The sequence below is a fragment of the Mandrillus leucophaeus genome, unplaced genomic scaffold (genome assembly GCF_000951045.1).
Source record: "Mandrillus leucophaeus isolate KB7577 unplaced genomic scaffold, Mleu.le_1.0 Scaffold400, whole genome shotgun sequence".
NCBI lineage: Eukaryota > Metazoa > Chordata > Mammalia > Primates > Cercopithecidae > Mandrillus > Mandrillus leucophaeus.
In genome coordinates this window covers 937,232-956,080 of record NW_012104255.1, presented here as the reverse complement: position 1 = coordinate 956,080, position 18,849 = coordinate 937,232, and the positions used below count along the sequence as shown (strand labels likewise).

The following is an 18,849-nucleotide window of genomic DNA, read 5'->3' as shown; positions in this document are numbered from 1 at the left end:
TGCAGTGAGCCAAGACTGTGCCACTGCACTCCAGCCTGGGTGACTGAGCGAGACTCTGTCTCAAAAACAAACAAAAAAACCAAATTACTTCGTTAAAAGGAAAAACACATGTATCTACAATTATACTTAGAAACTTCAACACCTTACTTTCAGCAATTGATAACACCTCTAGATACAAAATTAGCAAAGACATAAAACTGAACTACAAATCAGTATCTGTCATGAACTTAAGATTCAAAAATCTTCAACAAAGTATTAGTAAAGTGAATCAAACAATGTATGCAAAGAATCATATGCCATGACCAAATGAGTTTATTCCAAGGACATAAGGCTGTTTCAATATTTGAAATCCATGTCATCCACTATATATCAACAAGTAAAACAAAAACAAAAACAAAAAAAAACCCCATATGATCATATCATTAACACAGAAGAAACATCTGAAAAAGGCAACATTTATTTTATTTATTTATTTTTGAGATGGAGTCTTGCTCTGTCACCCAGGCTGGAGTACAGTGGCACGATCTCAGCTCACTACAACCTCCACCTCCTGGGTTCAAGCAATTCTCCCTGCCTCAACCTCCCGAGTGGCTGGGATTACAGGCACCCACTACCACGCCTGTCTAATTTTTGTATTTTAGTCGAGATAGGGTTTTGCCATGTTGGTGAGGCTGTTCTTGAACTCCTGATCTCAGGTGATCCACCTGTCTCAGCCTCCCAAAGTGCTGGGATTATAGGTGTTAGCTACCGCACCCGGCCAACACTAATTCATAATAAAAATTCTCAGTGAGTCAGGTAATAGAGGGTAACTACCTCAACTGGATAAAGAGCATCTATAAAAAATCTGTAGCTCATATCATACTAATGGTGAAAGACTTGTTCCCCGTAAGACTCGGAACAAAGCAAAGGAGTTCATTCTCACCACTCTTATTCAAGACAGTACATTCTCACCACTCTTATTCCAGTACAGTACTGGAAATTCTAGCCAGCACAATAAAGGGAAAATAAGAAATAAAAAGCATACAGACTAGAAAGGGAGAGATCACACTCTCTCTATTTTAGGAGATTATATGATTTTCTTTTTTTTTTAAGACAGAGTCTCGCTCTATCGCCAGGCTGGAGTGCAGTGGCACGATCTTGGCTCACTGCAACCTCCGCCTCCTGGGTTCAAGGGATTCTCCTGCCTCAGCCTCCCAAGTAGCTGGGACTACAGGAGTGTGCCATCACGCCCAGCTAATTTTTGTATTTTTAGTAGAGATGGGGTTTCACCGTGTTGGACAGGATAGTCTCAATCTCTCGACCTCATGATCCGCCTGCTTCAGTCTCCCAAAGTGCTGGGATTTCAGGCATGAGCCAACGCGCCCGGCCATGATTTTCTACATTTAAAAAAATTTCCAAGGATTCTACCAAAAACAAAAAAACAAAAAAATATATCCTCCTAGGACAAATAAGTTCAACAAGGTCTTTGAATTCAAGATCAACACACACAATCACATTTCTATACTCAAACAAGGAACATGTGAAAACCGACATTAAAAACTACAATATTAGCCAGGTGCAGTGGCTCACACTTGTAATCCTAGTACTTTGGGAGGCTGAGGCAGGTGGATCGCTTGAGCCCGGGAATTCAACATCAGCCTGGGCAACATGGCGAAACCTCATCTCCACTAAAAGTACAAAAATTAGCCAGGCATGGTGGCACGCGCCTGTAGTCCCAGCTACTTTGGGAGGCTGTGGTGGGAGGATTGCTGGAGCCTGGGAAGTAGAGGCTGCAGTGAGCTGAGATCACGCCACTGAACTCCAGCCTAGGTGACAGAGTGAGACTCTGCCTCGAACAACAACAACAACAAAAAAGCACAATTATTTATAACCCTTCAAAATTAAACCAAATACTTAGGCACAAACTTAGCAAAAGAGCCTTAGGATTTGTATGCTGAAAATTACAAAATGCTGATGAAAGAAATCAAAGAAGACCTAAATAAATGAAGAGACATATCATGTTCCTGAACTTGAAGGCCCAACATAGTAAAGACGTCAATTTTCCCCAAATTCATATATAGGACTAATACAATTACTATCAAAATCCCAGCAAGGTTTTCTGTGGACATAGACTAGATAATTCTAAAATTTATATGGAAAAATAGAAATCCAGAAGAGCTATAAAAAAAAAAAAAAACCAACTTAAAACATAAATGAATTAAACAGAATAGAGAACCCAGAAGAAAAGACCCACACAAATATGCCAAACTGATTTTTGACAGAAATATAAAAGCAATTGAATGGAAGACAAGCAGTCTTTTCAATGATGCTACAGCAATTAAACATCTACAGGGAACCTCCCTCCCCCCCAAAAAAACCCTGAATCTAAATCTCAAAACCATATACAAGATTAACATATTACTGTGTGAATGCCTCTAATTTAAAAAACATTAACATAGGCTGGGCATGGTGGCTCATGCCTGTAATCCCAGCACTCTGGGAGGCTAAGGCGGGTGGATCACCTGAGGTCAGGAGTTTGAGACCAGCCTGGCCAACATGGTGAAACCATGTCTCTACTAAAAATACAAAAATCAGCCAGCGGTGGTGGTGAGCGCTTGTAATCCTAGCTACTTGGGAGGCTGAGGCAGGAGAATCACTTGAACTAGGGAGGCAGAGGTTGCAGTGAGCCAAGATCGCGCCACGGCATTCTAGCCTGGGCGACAAGAGCGAAACTCCATCTCAAAAAATAAATAAATAAATAAAATAAAATAAATAAATTAATTAATTAACATAGATCACACACTGAAATGAAAAATGTAAAAGTAGAAGAATATCTCCAGTTCTAAGGCTAGGCAAAGAATTCTTAGACTTCACACAAAAAGCACAATCCAAAACAAAAAAAAAAAGAAAAGAAAAAACTGGACCTCATCAAAATTTAAAACTTTTTCTCTTCGTAATTTCTTGGAAAAGGCATATGTTTATATAAGGCAAAATCTATAACATTGCATTGTGCAGCTTATAATGTATGTAGATGTAATATATATAACAATTATAACCAGCCTGGGTAACACAGGGAGACCCATCTCTATCCAGATAAAAAAAATTAGCCAGGTATGGTGGTGCATGCCTATGGTCTCAACTACTTGGGAGGCTGAGGTGGGAGGATTGCCTGGACCTGGGAGGTCGAGGCTACAGTGAGCTGTGACTGAACCACTGTACTCCTGCCTGGGCTACAGAAGGACACCCTACCTCAACAAACAAATAAACAAAAATAATTATAGCTTAAAGCCTGCAGGAAATAAATAGTTGCATGGTCCTTACATTTTATGATATATTAAATCTATGTAAAAACTGTGAAGAATTTAGAATGTAAATTAAAATCCCTAGAGTAAACACACACATACAAATACTGAAAAGGGACACAAGAAACTTTTGGGTGTTCTGGAAATGTTCTGTATCTTGATTATGGCATATATCTGTCAACTGATTTAACTGTACACTATAAATACATGCAGTTTACTGTACATAAACTAAGCCTGAATAAAGTTCTTTAAAAGTAAAAAGACACACAGATAACATCATACTTAATGGGTGAAAGACTGAAAATTTTCTCACTAAGATTAGGAAAAGTAGGATATTTGCTCTCAACTCCTACTCAACATTATACTAGAAGTTCCAGCAAGAACAATTTTTTAAAAAACAAACATCTAGGCCGGGCGTGGTAGCTCACACCTGTAATCCCAGCACTTCCGGAGACCGAGGCGGGTGGATCAGGAGGTCAGAAGTTCAAGACCAGCCTGGCCAAGATGGTGAAACCCTGTCTCTCCTAAAAATACAAAAATTAGCTGGGCACGGTGGCAGGCAACTGTAATCCCAGCTACTCGGGAGGCTAAGGCAGGAGAATTGCTTGAACTCGGGGGGCGGAGATTGCAGAGAGCCAAGATTGCACCACTGCACTCCAGCCTGGGTGACAGAGTAAGACTATGTCTCAAAAAAAAAAAAAAAAAAAAAAAAAAAAATCTAAATTGGAAAGCAAAATTAAAACTATCTCTATTCCCAGATGACATGATCTTATTATAGAAATTCCTATAGAATCTAGAATCTACAAAAAAACTATTAGAGCTGATAAACAAATTTAGCAAAATTATAGGATATAAGAGCAACTCACAAAAATCAGTTGTATTTGTATGCCTTAGCAATTAACAATCCAAAATGGAAATTAAGAAAACAATTCCATTTATAACAACAACAAAAATAATAACTTAGGAAAAAACTTTACAAGGAATTGTAAAGACTTGTGGAACATTATGCAGCCATAAAAAAGAATGAAATCATGTCCTTTGCAGCAACAAGGATGTAGCTATCCTAGGCAAACTAACACAGAAACAGAAAGCCAAATATCACATGTTCTCACATATAAGTGGGAGCTAAACACTGGGTACATGTGGACATAAAGATGAAAAGAGTAAACACTGGGGACTAATAGAGGGTAGAGAAAGGGATGGGGAAAAAAGCTGAAAAACTAACCATTGGGTATCATGCTCCACATCTGAGTAATGAGTTCAGTCATACCCCAGACCTCAGCATCATGCAATATACCTCTGTGACAATCCTGCACACGTATTCCCTGATTCTAAAAGTTGAAAAAAAAAAAAAAAAAAAGATTTGCTTGCTGAGAACTACAAAATACCGCTGAAATTAAAAACCAACTATTTTTCCCCAGCTTTATTGAGGTATAATTGACAAATAAAAACTGTATATATTCAAGATGTACAATGTGATGATTTGCTATACATCTACACTGTGAAATGATCACCACAATAAAATTAACATATCAACCACAACACAAAGTTACCCTTTGTACATGTATGTGTGGTGAGGATACTTAAGATCTCTTTTAAGGCTGGGCACAGTGGCTCACGCCTGTAATCCCAGCACTTTGGTAGGCTGAAGTGGGCGGATCACTTGAGGCCAGGAGTTCGAGACCAGTCTGGACAACATGGCGAAACCCCGTCTCTACTAAAAATACAAAAATTAGCTGGGTATGGTGGCATACGCCTGTAGTCTCAGCTACCTGGGAGGCTCAGGCATGAGAATCACTTGAACCCAGGAGGCAGAGGTTGTATGAGCCGAGACTGCACCCCTGCACTCCAGCCTGAAGAACAGAGTGAGACACTGACTCAAAAAAAAAAAAAAAATTCAAGTAAACAATATGTTGCATCCCTAGAACTTATTCATCTTATAAGTAAAAGTTTATACCCTTTAACCAAGTCTCTCCATTTCTCCTACTCCTCAGACCTTGGCAACTACTGTTCTATTCTCTGCTTCTATGAGTTTGATATTTATAGATTCCACATATAAGTAAGATCATACAGTATCTTTATGTATCTGGCTTCACTTAGTATAATGTCCTCCTGGTTCATCCATGTTGTCACAAATAGCAGGATTTCCTTCTTTTTCAGTGGCTGATTTCCTGAATTTCCTTCTTGATATACATATATATACACATACACATATATGCACACACACCACATTTTTGTTATCCATTCATCTGTCAACACTTAAGCTGTTTCCATATCTTGGCTATTGTGAATAAAGCTGCAATGAACACGAGGGTGCAGGTATGCCAAGATACTGATTTCTTTTCGTTTGGATATATGCCCAGAAGTGGAATGGCTGGATTGTAAGGTAGGTTTTTTGTTTTTGTTTTTGTTTTTTTTTAATTTTTTGAGGAACTTTCATACTGTTTTTGTTTGTTTTTGAGACAGGGTCTTGCTCTGTTGCCCAGGCTGGAGTGCAGTGGTGCAATCAGGGCTCACTGCAGCCTTGACCTCCTGGGTTCAAGGGATCCTTCTGCCTCAGCCTCCAGAGTAGCTGGGACTATGGGATACATGCCACCACACCTAGCTAATTTTTAAATTTTTTTGTAGAGACAAGGAGGTCTCACTATGTTGTCCAGGTTGGTCTTGAACTCCTGGGCTAAAGTGATCCTCGTGCCTCAGCCTCCCAAAGCATTGGGATCACAGGTGTGAGTCACTGCACCTGGCCTCATACCGTTTTCCATAATGGCTACACCAATTTACATTCCCATCAACAGTGTACAAGGGTTCCCTTTTCTCCACACCTTTGCCAACACTTAAAGAACACCTAATTTAATGAAAGGACATCCATGTTCTTGGACTCGAAGACTTCATATTATTAAGAGACAATACTACCCAAGCAATATACAAAGTTAACACAATGCCTATCAAAATCCCAGCTGGCTTTTTGGACCCAACTTGACAAGCTGATCCTAAAATTCATGTGGAAATGCAAAGGACTCAGAGGAACCAAAATAACCTTGAGAAAGGAAAACTAAGTTGGAAGACTCATATTTTTATGGTGAATTTATTGTCAACAAGGGTGCCAAGGCTATTCAATGGGCGAATAGTCTTTTGAATAAATGGCACTAGAAAAACTGGATGTTCACGTGGAAAGAATGAAATTGGACCCCTACCTCAAACTATATACAAAAATTAACTCAAAATGGATCAAAGATCCAAATTTAAGAGCTAAAATTTAAAACTCTTAGAAGAAAATATAGGAGAAAATCTTTATGACCTTGGATTAAGCAATAGTTTCTTAGATATGACACAAAAAGCACAAAGTAACCAAAGAAAACATTGAGAAATTGGACTTTATCAAATTTAAAAAAAAAATTATGCCACAAAGGACACCATCAAGAATGTGAAAAGACAACGCACAGAATGGAAGAAAATATTTGTAAATCATACATCTGATAATGGTCTAAGTATCCAGAATATATAAAGAACTCATAACTCAACAATAAAAAGACAAAAAGATACCCAATTAAAAACTGGGTAAAAGGGTTAGGCGCAGTGGCTCATGCCTGTAATCCTGGCACTTTGGGAGGCCAAGGTGGGAGGACTGCTTGAGACCAGGAGTTCAAAACCAGCCAGGGCAATATGGCGAGACCTCAACTCTACAAAAAATAAAATAATAAAACAAAAACTGGGCAAAGGATTTCAATAGATATTTCTCCAAAGACAATAAAAGAAGATACATGAAGGACCTATACGCATATAAAAAGATGCTCAATAATATTAGTCTTCAGAAAAATGCAAATCAAAACCACAATGAGATACCACATCACACCCACCAGGATGTCTACAATAAAAAAGACAGATAACAAGTGTTGGTAGAGATGTGGAGAAAGGGAAGTCTTTTCAACAGATGAAGCTGTTAGGATATTCCTAGAGGAAAGAAAAAAGAACCTTGACCCCTTACTTCACAGCATTCATAAAAATTAATTCAAGATGAACCATGGACTTAAACATAAAACTATAAACCATATGAAAGTTTCCTTGTAACTTGGGTGTAGGCAAAGGTTTCATGGGCCACAGAAAGTGGTAACTACAATAGAAAAACTTTGATGAATCAGACTTCATCAAAATTAAATACTTTGTCTCATTAAATGAGACCATTACAAAAATGAATGGCAATATACAGACTGGAGAATATATTTATAAAACATGTATCTGAGAAGGGACTTGTATAATCCAGAATATATAAAGAATTTCTGTAAGTCCATAATAAAAAGGGCAAATAAAATGGGCAAATGACTTGAACAGGCACTTCACAAAGAAAGATATACAAAGGCCAACAAATACATGAAAAGGTACTCAACATTATAGTCATCAGGGAAATACCGATTAAAACCACGATGAGATACCACTATACAGAAGCTAGAATAACTAAAATTAAAAATGCTGGTGAGGGTGTGGAGCTCTCATACATTGCTGGTGTTAGTGCAGCCAATTTGGAAAACTTCCAATTTCTTAAAAAGTTAAACACTTATTCTATGACCCAGCAATTCTACTTCTAGGTATAATTCAAGAGAAATGAAAACATGTTTACAAAAAAAAAAACTTATATAGGGATGTTCGTTGCAGCTTTATTCACAATAACCCAAAACTAGAAATCATTTAGCTGTTTGTGAATAGTAAAATAGATAAACAAATTTGGTATATTCATAAAATGGAATATTATCCTGCAGTTAAAAAAAAGAAAGAGCTGGCTGGGCGGATCACCTGAGGTCAGGAGTTCCAGACCAGCCTGACCAACGTGGAGAAACCCCGTCTCTACTAAAAATACAAAATTAGCTGGGCGTGGTGGTGCAAGACTGTAACCACAGCTACTCGGGAGGCTGAGGCAGGAGAATCACTTGAACCCGGGAGGCAGAGGTTGCGATGAGCCGAGATCGCGCCATTGCACTCCAGCCTGGGCAACAAGAGCGAAACTCCATCTCAAAGAAAAAAAAAAAAGAGCTACTGATACATACACAACATGGATCAATCTCAAAAACATGTTGAATGACAGAAGCCTTACACAAGAATATATATTATATTGTTCCATTTATATGAAGGTCTAGAATGGGCTAAGCTAATCTATGGTGAAAAAATTAGCTAGGCATGGTGACTTACATCTGTAATTCCAGCACTTTGGGAAGCCAACGTGGGAAGACTCTATGAGCCTAGGAGTTCAAGACCAGCCTGGACAACATGGCAAGACCCCATCTCTACAAAAAAATTAAAAACTTAGCCAGGCGGAGTGGTGCACACCTGTGGTCCCAGCTACTCGGGAGGCTGAGGTGCAAGGATGGCTTGAACCAGGAGGTCAGGGCTGCAGTGAGCTGTGTTTGCACCACTACACTCCAGCCTTTGCAAAAGAGCAAGACCTTGTCTCAAAAAACAACAAGAAATAATCAACAGAGGTTGACTCTAATGGGTGTGGAGAAGACTGACTGGGAAGGGGCATGAGGGAACTTTCTCTGGAGTAATGGCAGTATTCTCTATCAGGTGGGCAAGGCTTCAGGCCAAATCTGGCACATCACCTGTTTTTGTGAGCAAAGGTTTATTGGAACACAGTCGCACCTATTTGTTTACATATTTATGGTTGTTTTCATGCATAGAACAGCAGAACTGAGTAGCTGCAACAGAGATTATATAGTCTGCAAAGCCTACAATATTTACTATCTAGACCTTTACAGAAAAAGGCTGTCAACACCTCTTCTATGTCTTGATAACGGTTGGGGTTACACAGGTGTAAGCATTTGTCGAAACTCATGAATTATGATTTATGCATTTTACTGTATATACATTTAAACTAAAAAATATAAATACTGAGTTCTAGTCAATGATACGTATTTATGGATGATGTATACTGATGTTAGCAACTTCCTTTAAACTTTGAAATGCACCAGAAAAATAAAATGGATTAATAAAGGGATAAAGGGATAAATAGGTATGTGATAGAGCAAATAGAGCAAAAGTTAACTGTATAATTTAGGTGTTAGGTGCGCCACTGCACTCCATCCTGGGCGAAAGAGTGAGACTCCATCTCAAAAAAATAAAACAAAACAAAACAAAAAACAATTAAGTTGTCTCTAGCTGAAGAAATAACAAGTAATTTTTCACTGCTACAATTTTTTCCAATATTCTGTATATTTCAAATTTTTCTTAGTAAGATGTTGGGGAAAACTTTTTAATTAGGTAAGGAAAGTATACAACACATGCAATCTGCCCACAGAATGAACATTAAAGTCCAAAATACTTTATTAATTACATCTGTGTAGTGCAGGAAAACAAAAACAAAAACAAAAAAAAAAGGAAGAAGAAAAAATGGTTTGTTAAACCCCTTAATCTAAAATCATAAATCCCAGAATAGCATGCCCCTGTCTGAAGAAACTTCAGCTGCAAAGATCTTTATTTATTCTCGCTCAGTCCTGTTAGGAGTCAGCACACACATACTGAAATCCATTATAAATTTATAATTTATTGATGAAGAGGAGATTTTATAAATAATGGGATTCCTAGGGTTGGTGTGAGGATGTACATGTAATGTCTTTGGAATAGTATTTGGCAATAAGAATCACTCAACAGTATTATCTCACAAAGGCAAATGCTTTATTATAAATGTAGAACAATAAGAGAACCATAGGTTCCAAACGTTTTAGGACTAAAGGATCTTGGAAAGCTACACTTGCCTCCTTGCTGTTTTCCAAACATGCCAGATAAACTTCTCCCTTAGGGCCTTTGCACCTATTATTCCCTCTGTCTGAAATATACATTACTGACTCCCTCACTTCCTTCAAGTGTCTGCTCAAATGTTACCTTCTCAATGAGACCTACTCTGATGGCCATCTTCCTTAAAACTGCCACCCACTTTCCTCCTTTTCCTGCTCTACATTTTCCCCAAAGCACCTTGTACTATATAATTTTCTTTTTATAATGGTTATTGACAATCTTTCCCCATTAGACAACAAACCTCAATGACAGAAGGGGTTTTTGTATTTTATTCACTGTTATATCCTAAGTAGGTCCTCAAATTTTTTTTTTTTAATTGTAGTCATCTGGTCTAATCCCTACACTTTACAGATGAGAACATTTAGAAAAGACCTGAATCAAGGTCACCCAGTAAGTAAGGAAAAGAGTCAGGAATACGGACTGTGATTTCCACTGAAGTGCTGTATCTATTATAGTTGACTATCATCCTGACCCTTAAATATCACAGAAAAATCACAATCATCCTCATTTTCCCCCACAAGGATTTACCTTTGGAATTTCTTGGCCTTGTAAATGCTGCTGTGTGTGTAACATAGAAATGCTCTGAAAAGCAGTGGAAGCATCTACCAGAATGCTAAGTGTCAGGAGATGAACTGAAGATTGCTGATTTGGAAGGGCTATCCCAGAGCTTTGACAGAGGGTCTGCTGTTGTAATTGTGGCTCTGATGACCCAGAAACAGGTGCTAAGCTGTAAGATGGCTACCACTGCGGCTGGTCAGCAGACTGCTGCTGGATGTATGCTGGCTGGTATTGTGCTAGGCTTTTCTGTAGGGGAAAAGTCTGACTGTTGTCTAGTGCCTGAAGTACTTGAGGCTGCTCTAAAGGCTGTATTATATATTGTTGTTCCAGGGCTGCCAGTTGCAACTGTTCTTGCAACGGATGTATAATCTGGACCATGTGTGTAATGGTGTTTGGAATACCTGGTTAACGGCTGAACTTGCTTAGGTGCCTGTGAATGAGGTACCTGCTGCTGGACAGCAGCATGTTGACTAAACAAAGATTGCTGTTGATTTATGGGGCCTTCCTGAGTAGACAACTGATGGGTTTCCTGTGCTTGTCTATGAGATGAATGAGTCATCTGCTGCAGCTGAATGAAAGCTAAGTGAGAAACCTGGCTTGGTGCTAGATGTGATTGGGAAAACTGCTGAGAAATGTGGGGGCTATATCTGTGCCTGTGAAGAGGCCTGCTGAATGAAGGACACCTGCTCAGGGTTTTGAAGCTGTCCTTCCACTGCCCTCTGAGATATAATGCTAGTTGACGGGGCCTGAGCTTTTAGCTCCTGGTGTCCAAAACTGACATCTGCTTGGGATGGAGTTGCTGAAAGCTGGATATTAAATAAAGGCTCAGTAGAACGTGTCCGTGTATCTAAGGTTGATATTAAATACATCCTTTGTTCCAATGTTGAAGAAGAACTACCTTGGGGTTGTGTTAAACAGGCTTGTTGCTCAAAAGTCTGTGCTACAAATGGTGGTACAGAGTATAACTTCTGATCTGCAGAGTTTGTCTGTCATGTGTACTTGCTTGCTATCAGGAGGGCTTATTGTATATGCCTGCTGGGTTATGAAGACTGCATGTTCAGCTGTCTGGATAGTGTAAGCAGTTTGTCCTAAATAAGATACATGCTCAAGAGACAGTGCCTGATAAGCAGGCTGTTCCATAGGTTGCACAAGGTAAGCTGCCTGGATTACATATGCTGCCTGGTCTGGAAAAGGTGAATGAAGCGGAGGTTGCACTAGATAAGCAGGCTGCACGTGAGTCTTTGCCAAATATGAGGGTTGTACTGCAGCTGGGACTGGATAAGAAGTCTGCATAGAATAGGCTGGCTGTGATCTCGGTGGTTGTACAGTGTAAAGAGGATGCTCCAGGACTGGCAGTGAATAAACAGGCTGTTTATGTAGTGGAGCCTGAATTGAGTAAGTTGGCTGTGATGAGTAAGAAGTTTGTTCCTGGGGACATATCACAAAGGGCAGCTGCTCAGGAGCCTTCAATGGGAAGGATGATAATTCTGCAGGTGGCCCTGGATAAGTGTGTTGAACAGAATAAGAAGGCTGTTCCAGGGACTGAATCACATTTTCAATACCACTCTTTGGCTGTTGCTGACTTGCAAGAGCTTCAGACTCTTGCAGAATATAATCCTGCTGAAAATTTTTCTGTAGAGATGCCAAAATCTTAGGTTGTAAAATTAATGACTGTTGCTGAATAGAGGCTTGGAAACAATGCTCCTTCAAATGCACAGTCTGGCTTTGTGGCATTAAAGAATCTGAAGTTAGAGACTTCCAATGGGTATGGCTGTGATACTGAATGTATCTTTTGGGAAGAATGCCCCCCAATGGAATTAGAAGGGAGCTGAGCTGTACCAGCAGCATTCTGTACACTGCTCACATGTTGGACAGAAGAATGATTCAACAAAGCTTGAGGGTGATTAACCGGTAAGAAACTAGAAGTTTGGCAGCTGGTGCTTTGGTTAATGCCTAATTCCCACTTCTAGGATCACACTCAAGTTGAAGACCAACTGTTGGATGCTGGGAAGTCATCTGTGAAGCAGACAATATCTGAGGAGAAACTGCAGAAAGAATTGGTTGTGGCCGGGAATGGTGGCTCACACCTGTAATCCCAACATTTTGGGAGGCCCAGACGGGCAGATGTCTTGAGGCCAGGAGTTCAAGACCAGCCTGGCCAACATGACAAAACCCCATCTCTACTAAAAATACAAAAATTGGCTGGGCATGCTGGTGTGCTCCTGTAGTCCCAGCTACTCGGGAGGCTGCGGTGGGAGAATTGCTTGAACCCAGGAGGCAGAGGTTGCAGTGAGCTGAGATCACACCACTTCACTCCAGCCTGGGTGACAGAGCGAGACTCTGTCTAAAAAAAAAAAGAAAGAAAGGATTGGTTGTGGAACTCCAGTAACTGACAAGTCTAAAGTCATAGGTTGGGCTAAAGTTTTTCTATCTGCTCCAAAGGCCAGCTACAGGTACAAGGAGAATTCAAATTATAAATGCATATACTATGCCCATTTTAATGGGACTTTCCCAGACATACTGATAGAGAAAATAATGCTATGTTTCAAAAATTTCAGCAAATTATCAAAAAGGTGCTAGGTATAGCATTAGTCCTATAAAAATCTCAATACCATGAGTAAATGCTAGTTAACTGAATACACTAAGGGGCTGAGACCAGTCACAGCAGTATAACACTCATGGTTTCTTATTTATTGCATTTACTGTGTAACTCATTCAAACCCTGGCAGAGATTCTGAGTATCCGAATCTGACATCGTCACACACCTGACAGTGGAAGTCCCATGAGAAAGCTCAAAGGATTTCAGTATCATTCCTAAAATGAATATAGATACTCTCTCAGGAAGAAAGGAGAGAGTTGGCAGAAATAAATACCGATTGGCTGCAATAATTCCTAGAATTTGGGTTACCATGCTCATAAAAAGACCCATATAATCAAAGTTATTGCTTATGTGGCTTCTATATATTAGGTGAAAAGGGCAGGCTACAAAAAATCGTTATGTATGTGATATACACGTATATATATAAACAAAGTTATACATGTGTACATAGAAAAAAAGATAAATCTAAAGGCTATACCTCAAACATAAACAATAAGTTGTCGGCCGGGCGCGGTGGCTCACGCCTGTAATCCCAGCACTTTGGGAGGCCGAGGCGGGCGGATCACGAGGTCAGGAGATCAAGACAATCCTGGCTAACACGGTGAAACCCTGTCTCTACTAAAAATACAAAAAATTAGCCGGGCATAGTGGCACGTGCCTGTAGTCCCAGCACTCGGGAGGCTGAGGCAGAAGAATCGCTTGAACCTGGGAGGCGGAGGTGGCAGTGAGCCGAGATCGCGCCACTGCACTCCATCCTGGGCGACAGAGTGAGACTCCATCTCAAAAAAACAAAACAAAACAAAACAAAAAAACAATGAGCTGTCTCTAGCTGGAGAAATAACAAGTAATTTTTCACTTTCTTTTTCATAACTTTATGGGCTTTATTTTAAAATAAGCAAATAACACATTGATAATTAAATTTTTGGAACACATTTTAAAATACACATACCTGTATGCTTATGTAAATTGAACCTAAGTTAAATTTAAACACTGATTCAACACACTTTGCATTATAGGATTAGAAAGAGGCAAATCAAACTCCCACACGAGCTCAATTACAAATACGCACCATATCACTTATAAATACTAGTCAAATATCTGGCACCTTCAACTATATCAAATCAAATCTACCCCTAGCAGATTTTAAATGCATCTGGCATTTGTCAAGTACATGCATGCTTTCCCCTATAAGACTGGGCTCTTTGAGGGCAAGGATCATGTTTATTTTATTTCATATCCCCAGAAGGTGGTAATCATTAAAAGTCTGATGATGAACTGATAATATACTAATCTCTTAAAAGATGCACCAGCAGCTAGCTAAACCAGGCACTCTCTGTCAGCTAGTAGCTATCAGATCATCTCACTCCTAGAGAGGGAAGACAAATGCAAGGTATGGTAGGAGGTGAGGGGAGAAAATGGGGTAATGGCAAAGAAAAATGCAACCATGCACCCAGAATCCATAACCTAGGGAACCAGGATACAGTCTTAATATATAAACTCACACAAAGACTGTTAACTCATTGTCAGAAATGAATAATGCTGACTTTAAGAGTCTGAAAGACAAAAACACTTCTTATTTCTCCTACAGAAATAAACATGAACCAAAACAAGAGTTTAGATGAACATGCTAAAAATTATGAAAATCTATGAAATACTATTTCTAATTAACTGCAACATACATCCCTCTATGTTCAAATCAGGTTGGAAAAGTTTAATACAAAGAACAAATAATCATTAATAAGAGGAAGAGATCAGTCCTAAATAAATCTTTTGTTCACATATACTGAGTTCTCTGTTTCTTCTCCAATTATACAAGCAGTATCTCAAGATTCTAGTTACACAATGTTAGGCACATTAAGAGGAATGTCTTGGGCCAGGTGCTGTGGCTCATGCCTGTAATCCTAGCACTTCGGGAGGCCAAGGCAGGCGGATCACCTGAAGTCGGGAGTTTGAGACCAGCCTGACCAACATGGAGAAACCCCGTTTCTACTAAAAATACAAAAAATTAGCTGGGCATGGTGGCTAATGCCTGTAATCCCAGCTACTTGGGAGGCTGAGGCAGGAGAATCGCTTGAACCTCGGAGGTGGAGGTTGCAGTGAGCCGAGATTGCACCATTGCACTCCAGCCTGGGCAGCAAGAGTGAAACTCCGTCACACACACACACACAAAAAGAGGAATGTCTTGGGTGAAGGAAAGCATAAACAACTTTTAGCTTTTGGTGACCTTTCTCTAAACTATAATGAATTTATAAAAGAGAACCTTTGCCTGTCAGAAAATCTAGGTAGTATTAAATTTATTTAAATGAATACAGAACCTCTAAAATGTGTCTTACCTTTATCTGTGGGACCTTCTGAACAGTTAATGGGGAAACCTGGGGTTGTGAAACAACTGTTGGTCCAAGCACATGTACAGGTAAAACAGTGGACTGACCTTGTACCAAAGGCAAAATCTGCGGCTGAGTCAGCTTTGGCTGCTTCTGTAACTGTTAAAATAAGGGGAAAAAAAGATTAAAGATAAACTTTCCCATTTACAGTAAGTACACTGATTATATATTTAAATATAACAGTTCACCTCACCCCTGAAACTTGCTGGTAATGTCCTACTAGTTGCTGAGATGAATAAATTTGTCCTGGGACATTTATTTCAGCCTGCGGGATGTTAGAAACCATTTGAGAGCCCATCGTTTGATTTGAGGAATAGGCTACACTGGGCTGACTTGAAGTATCTGAATGTATAACTGATGCAGCTCCTGCCTCAGACAAATTGTCACCTATAACAAAGAAAATAAGTAACAGGTAGAAGGGAAAACTTGAAGCACAAAATGTCCAAGTGGTATAGGTAATGGTGTTTCTTTAACAGCTTTTTTACTCTGAGAACCTGACATAGCTTCAAATAAAATATTTACACTACAGCATTAATCAAAAACCGGCATGTAAACTCTTATCAAGCAATGAAATGTTGACATTGTAGTATAACTAAAATTTTCTTAGTAAAGCAAACCTAAAAACAGAGAATCAGACAAAAATCAACTCCATTTGCTGGCCATGTCACATATATCCCTAACTAATCTACACTTGACATAAGGATTTCAGTAAAATATGTCATATTCTCTTTCTCCTATAACCTAGAATACTGTCTTTGTAGAACAATAGGTTATTACTATGCAAATACTGTGTCCTTCTGGAAAAGAAAATGCATTACAGCAGAAAATTAGAGGAATTGTGTTAATGTTATACTTGAGGGTCCCTTCTAAAATACAAAGGATCTTAAAGACTAGAAAATTCCTTCTTGAGGAATAAATTTTATCTTTAGTTCTAAATTTTCTTTATTAAAAGATTTATGTGGCTGGGCGTGGTGGCTCATGCCTACAAACCCAACACTTTGGGAGGCTGAGGCGGGCAGATGGCTTGAGCCCAGGAGTTTGAGACCAGCCTGGCCAATATGGTGAAACCCCATCTCTACCAAAAGAAAATACAAAAATTAGCCAGGTGTAGTGGCATGCACCTGTAGTCCCAACTACTCAGGTGGCTGAGGTGGGAGGATCACTTGAGCCTGGGGAGGTTGAGGCTGCAGTGAGTCATGATCGCACCACTGCACTCCAGCCTGGGTGACAGAGCAAGGCCCTGTCTCAAAAAAAAAAAAAAAAGATTTATGTTAGACCCTCAAAAATGATAATAAGGTTATTTATACCCCAAACTAAACCACATGATAGATTATAATCCTTCTGCAACTAGCACCTTAGAAGAATCACTTAATAGAACAGCTTCTTAATTTTAAAATAAGGAAACTAGCTGGCTTGTCTATTTTGGGGGTTTTCTGAAGGCCTGATAAAATGATAGATAACAGAATGCTCTGAAAAACACAGAAGTGCTATTTAAAGACAAGCAAATACACAAAAAAGAAAAGAAACAGAATACGCCATTGACCACTGCCCTTCAAAATAAATAAAGATTAGGGAATATAATTGCACATGTGTTTGCTTTTACGAGCTGTAACTGTGTTACCTGCAACAGAGGAGCAGTGCTGCTGTGGTTTTCTTTGTAGAAGTTGTTGTCTAACATGTTGATCAACTTCAGTTTCTTCACATTCAGCCCCAGTTTGCTGAGTGGGAGCAGGGGGCAAAGTTGTATTCTGGGGCTGAGGGAATACATTCCCCATAGACTTGCACTGAGAATCCCTGCGTTCTTCCAAACAGCCAGCAGGCTTCTTCTCTCTTGTCTTCTTTATCGGTGTCACCCGGTCTCTAATGGATTTAGCAACAGCTTTGGAATCACTTTCATGGAAGAACCCAGACTTGACCTACAAACAAAACACAGTAAGCAAAAACTACTTCTTTTTTTTTTTTTTTTTTTTTTTTTTTTTGAGACGGAGTCTCGCTCTGTCACCCAGGCTGGAGTGCAGTGGCCGGATCTCAGCTCACTGCAAGCTCCGCCTGCCGGGTTCACGCCATTCTCCTGCCTCAGCCTCCCGAGTAGCTGGGACTATAGGCGCCCGCCACCACGCCCGGCTAGTTTTTTGTATTTTTTAGTAGAGACGGGGTTTCACCGTGTTAGCCAGGATGGTCTCGATCTCCTGACCTCGTGATCCGCCCGTCTCGGCCTCCCAAAGTGCTGGGATTACAGGCGTGAGCCACTGCGCCCGGCGTAAAACTACTTCTTTAACATTTAAGATTTTAACTTTTTTTTTTTTTTTTGAGACAGAGTCTAGCTCTGTTGCCCAGGCTGGAGTGCAGTGGCACGATCTCGGCTCACCACAACTTGAACCAGGTTCAAGTGATTCTCCTGCCTCGGCCTCCCAAGTAGCTGGGATTACAGGTGCCCGCCACCACGCCCAGCTAATTTTTTTGTATTTTTAGTAGAGACGGGGTTTCACTGTGTTGCCCAGGCTGGTCGTGAATTCCTGACCTCGTGATCCACCGCCTCAGCCTCCCAAAGTGCTAGGATTACAAGCATGAGCCACCACGCCTGGCCAATTTTAACTTTTTCTTTTTTTTTCACTAGCAGTTATTTTATGCCCCCAAATTCCAAATTAACAGTTAATCTGTTTCTATATTCTCTCTTAAACAAAGACGTACATAAATGCCAGAGCCTCTAATTGGCATAAGAAATATCAATAGTATTACCAAGCATTGTTAAAATAATTCAGGCTTTAAACAAAAACAAACAAAACTTGATGTTTCAGAATATGCAGTCTTATCACAGGTAATTTAGAACTGCCATTACGTTTTTTGAAGGATTAAAAAGGTTTTCTCATTCAGCAACATTAAGTGTCTACAATATGCGCAGTACTAGGCACCAGATACAGGTGACTAAGTTGGTCCTTTGTCCTGTATGAGCACACTATCGGGTGGTGTGAAATGGACATAACTTAACTTGAAATGAGCTGCTGTAAAAGTCTTTAAGTAGGAGCATATTGCATCTCTGGAGGTAATAGAGTAAGTGTTTTCACAGAAGAATTCTATTTTATTTGATTTGTTTCTGAGACACAGGGTCTCACTCTGTTGCCCAGGCTGGAGTGCAGTGGTACCATGATAGGTCAATGCAGCCTCAACCTCCCAGGCTCGAGTGATCCTCTCACCTCAGCCTCGATGGCTCAAGCCTGTAATCCCAGCACTTTGGGAGGCCGAG

General features: G+C 39.8%; 1 protein-coding gene across 2 annotated transcripts in view; it reads right to left on the bottom strand.

The window, feature by feature from the left end:
* WNK3 (WNK lysine deficient protein kinase 3) overlaps window positions 1–18,849 on the bottom strand; it is a 192,030-nt gene that overhangs the window by 90,796 nt on the left and 82,385 nt on the right. For both annotated transcript variants that reach the window (XM_011991993.1, XM_011991994.1), the window contains exons 8-10: window positions 17,227–17,521; window positions 15,799–15,992; window positions 15,555–15,704 (exon numbers count right to left, since the gene is read on the bottom strand). In XM_011991993.1, coding sequence (XP_011847383.1) covers window positions 15,555–15,704; window positions 15,799–15,992; window positions 17,227–17,521 — 639 coding nt within the window. The remainder of the gene's footprint in view (window positions 1–15,554; window positions 15,705–15,798; window positions 15,993–17,226; window positions 17,522–18,849) is intronic.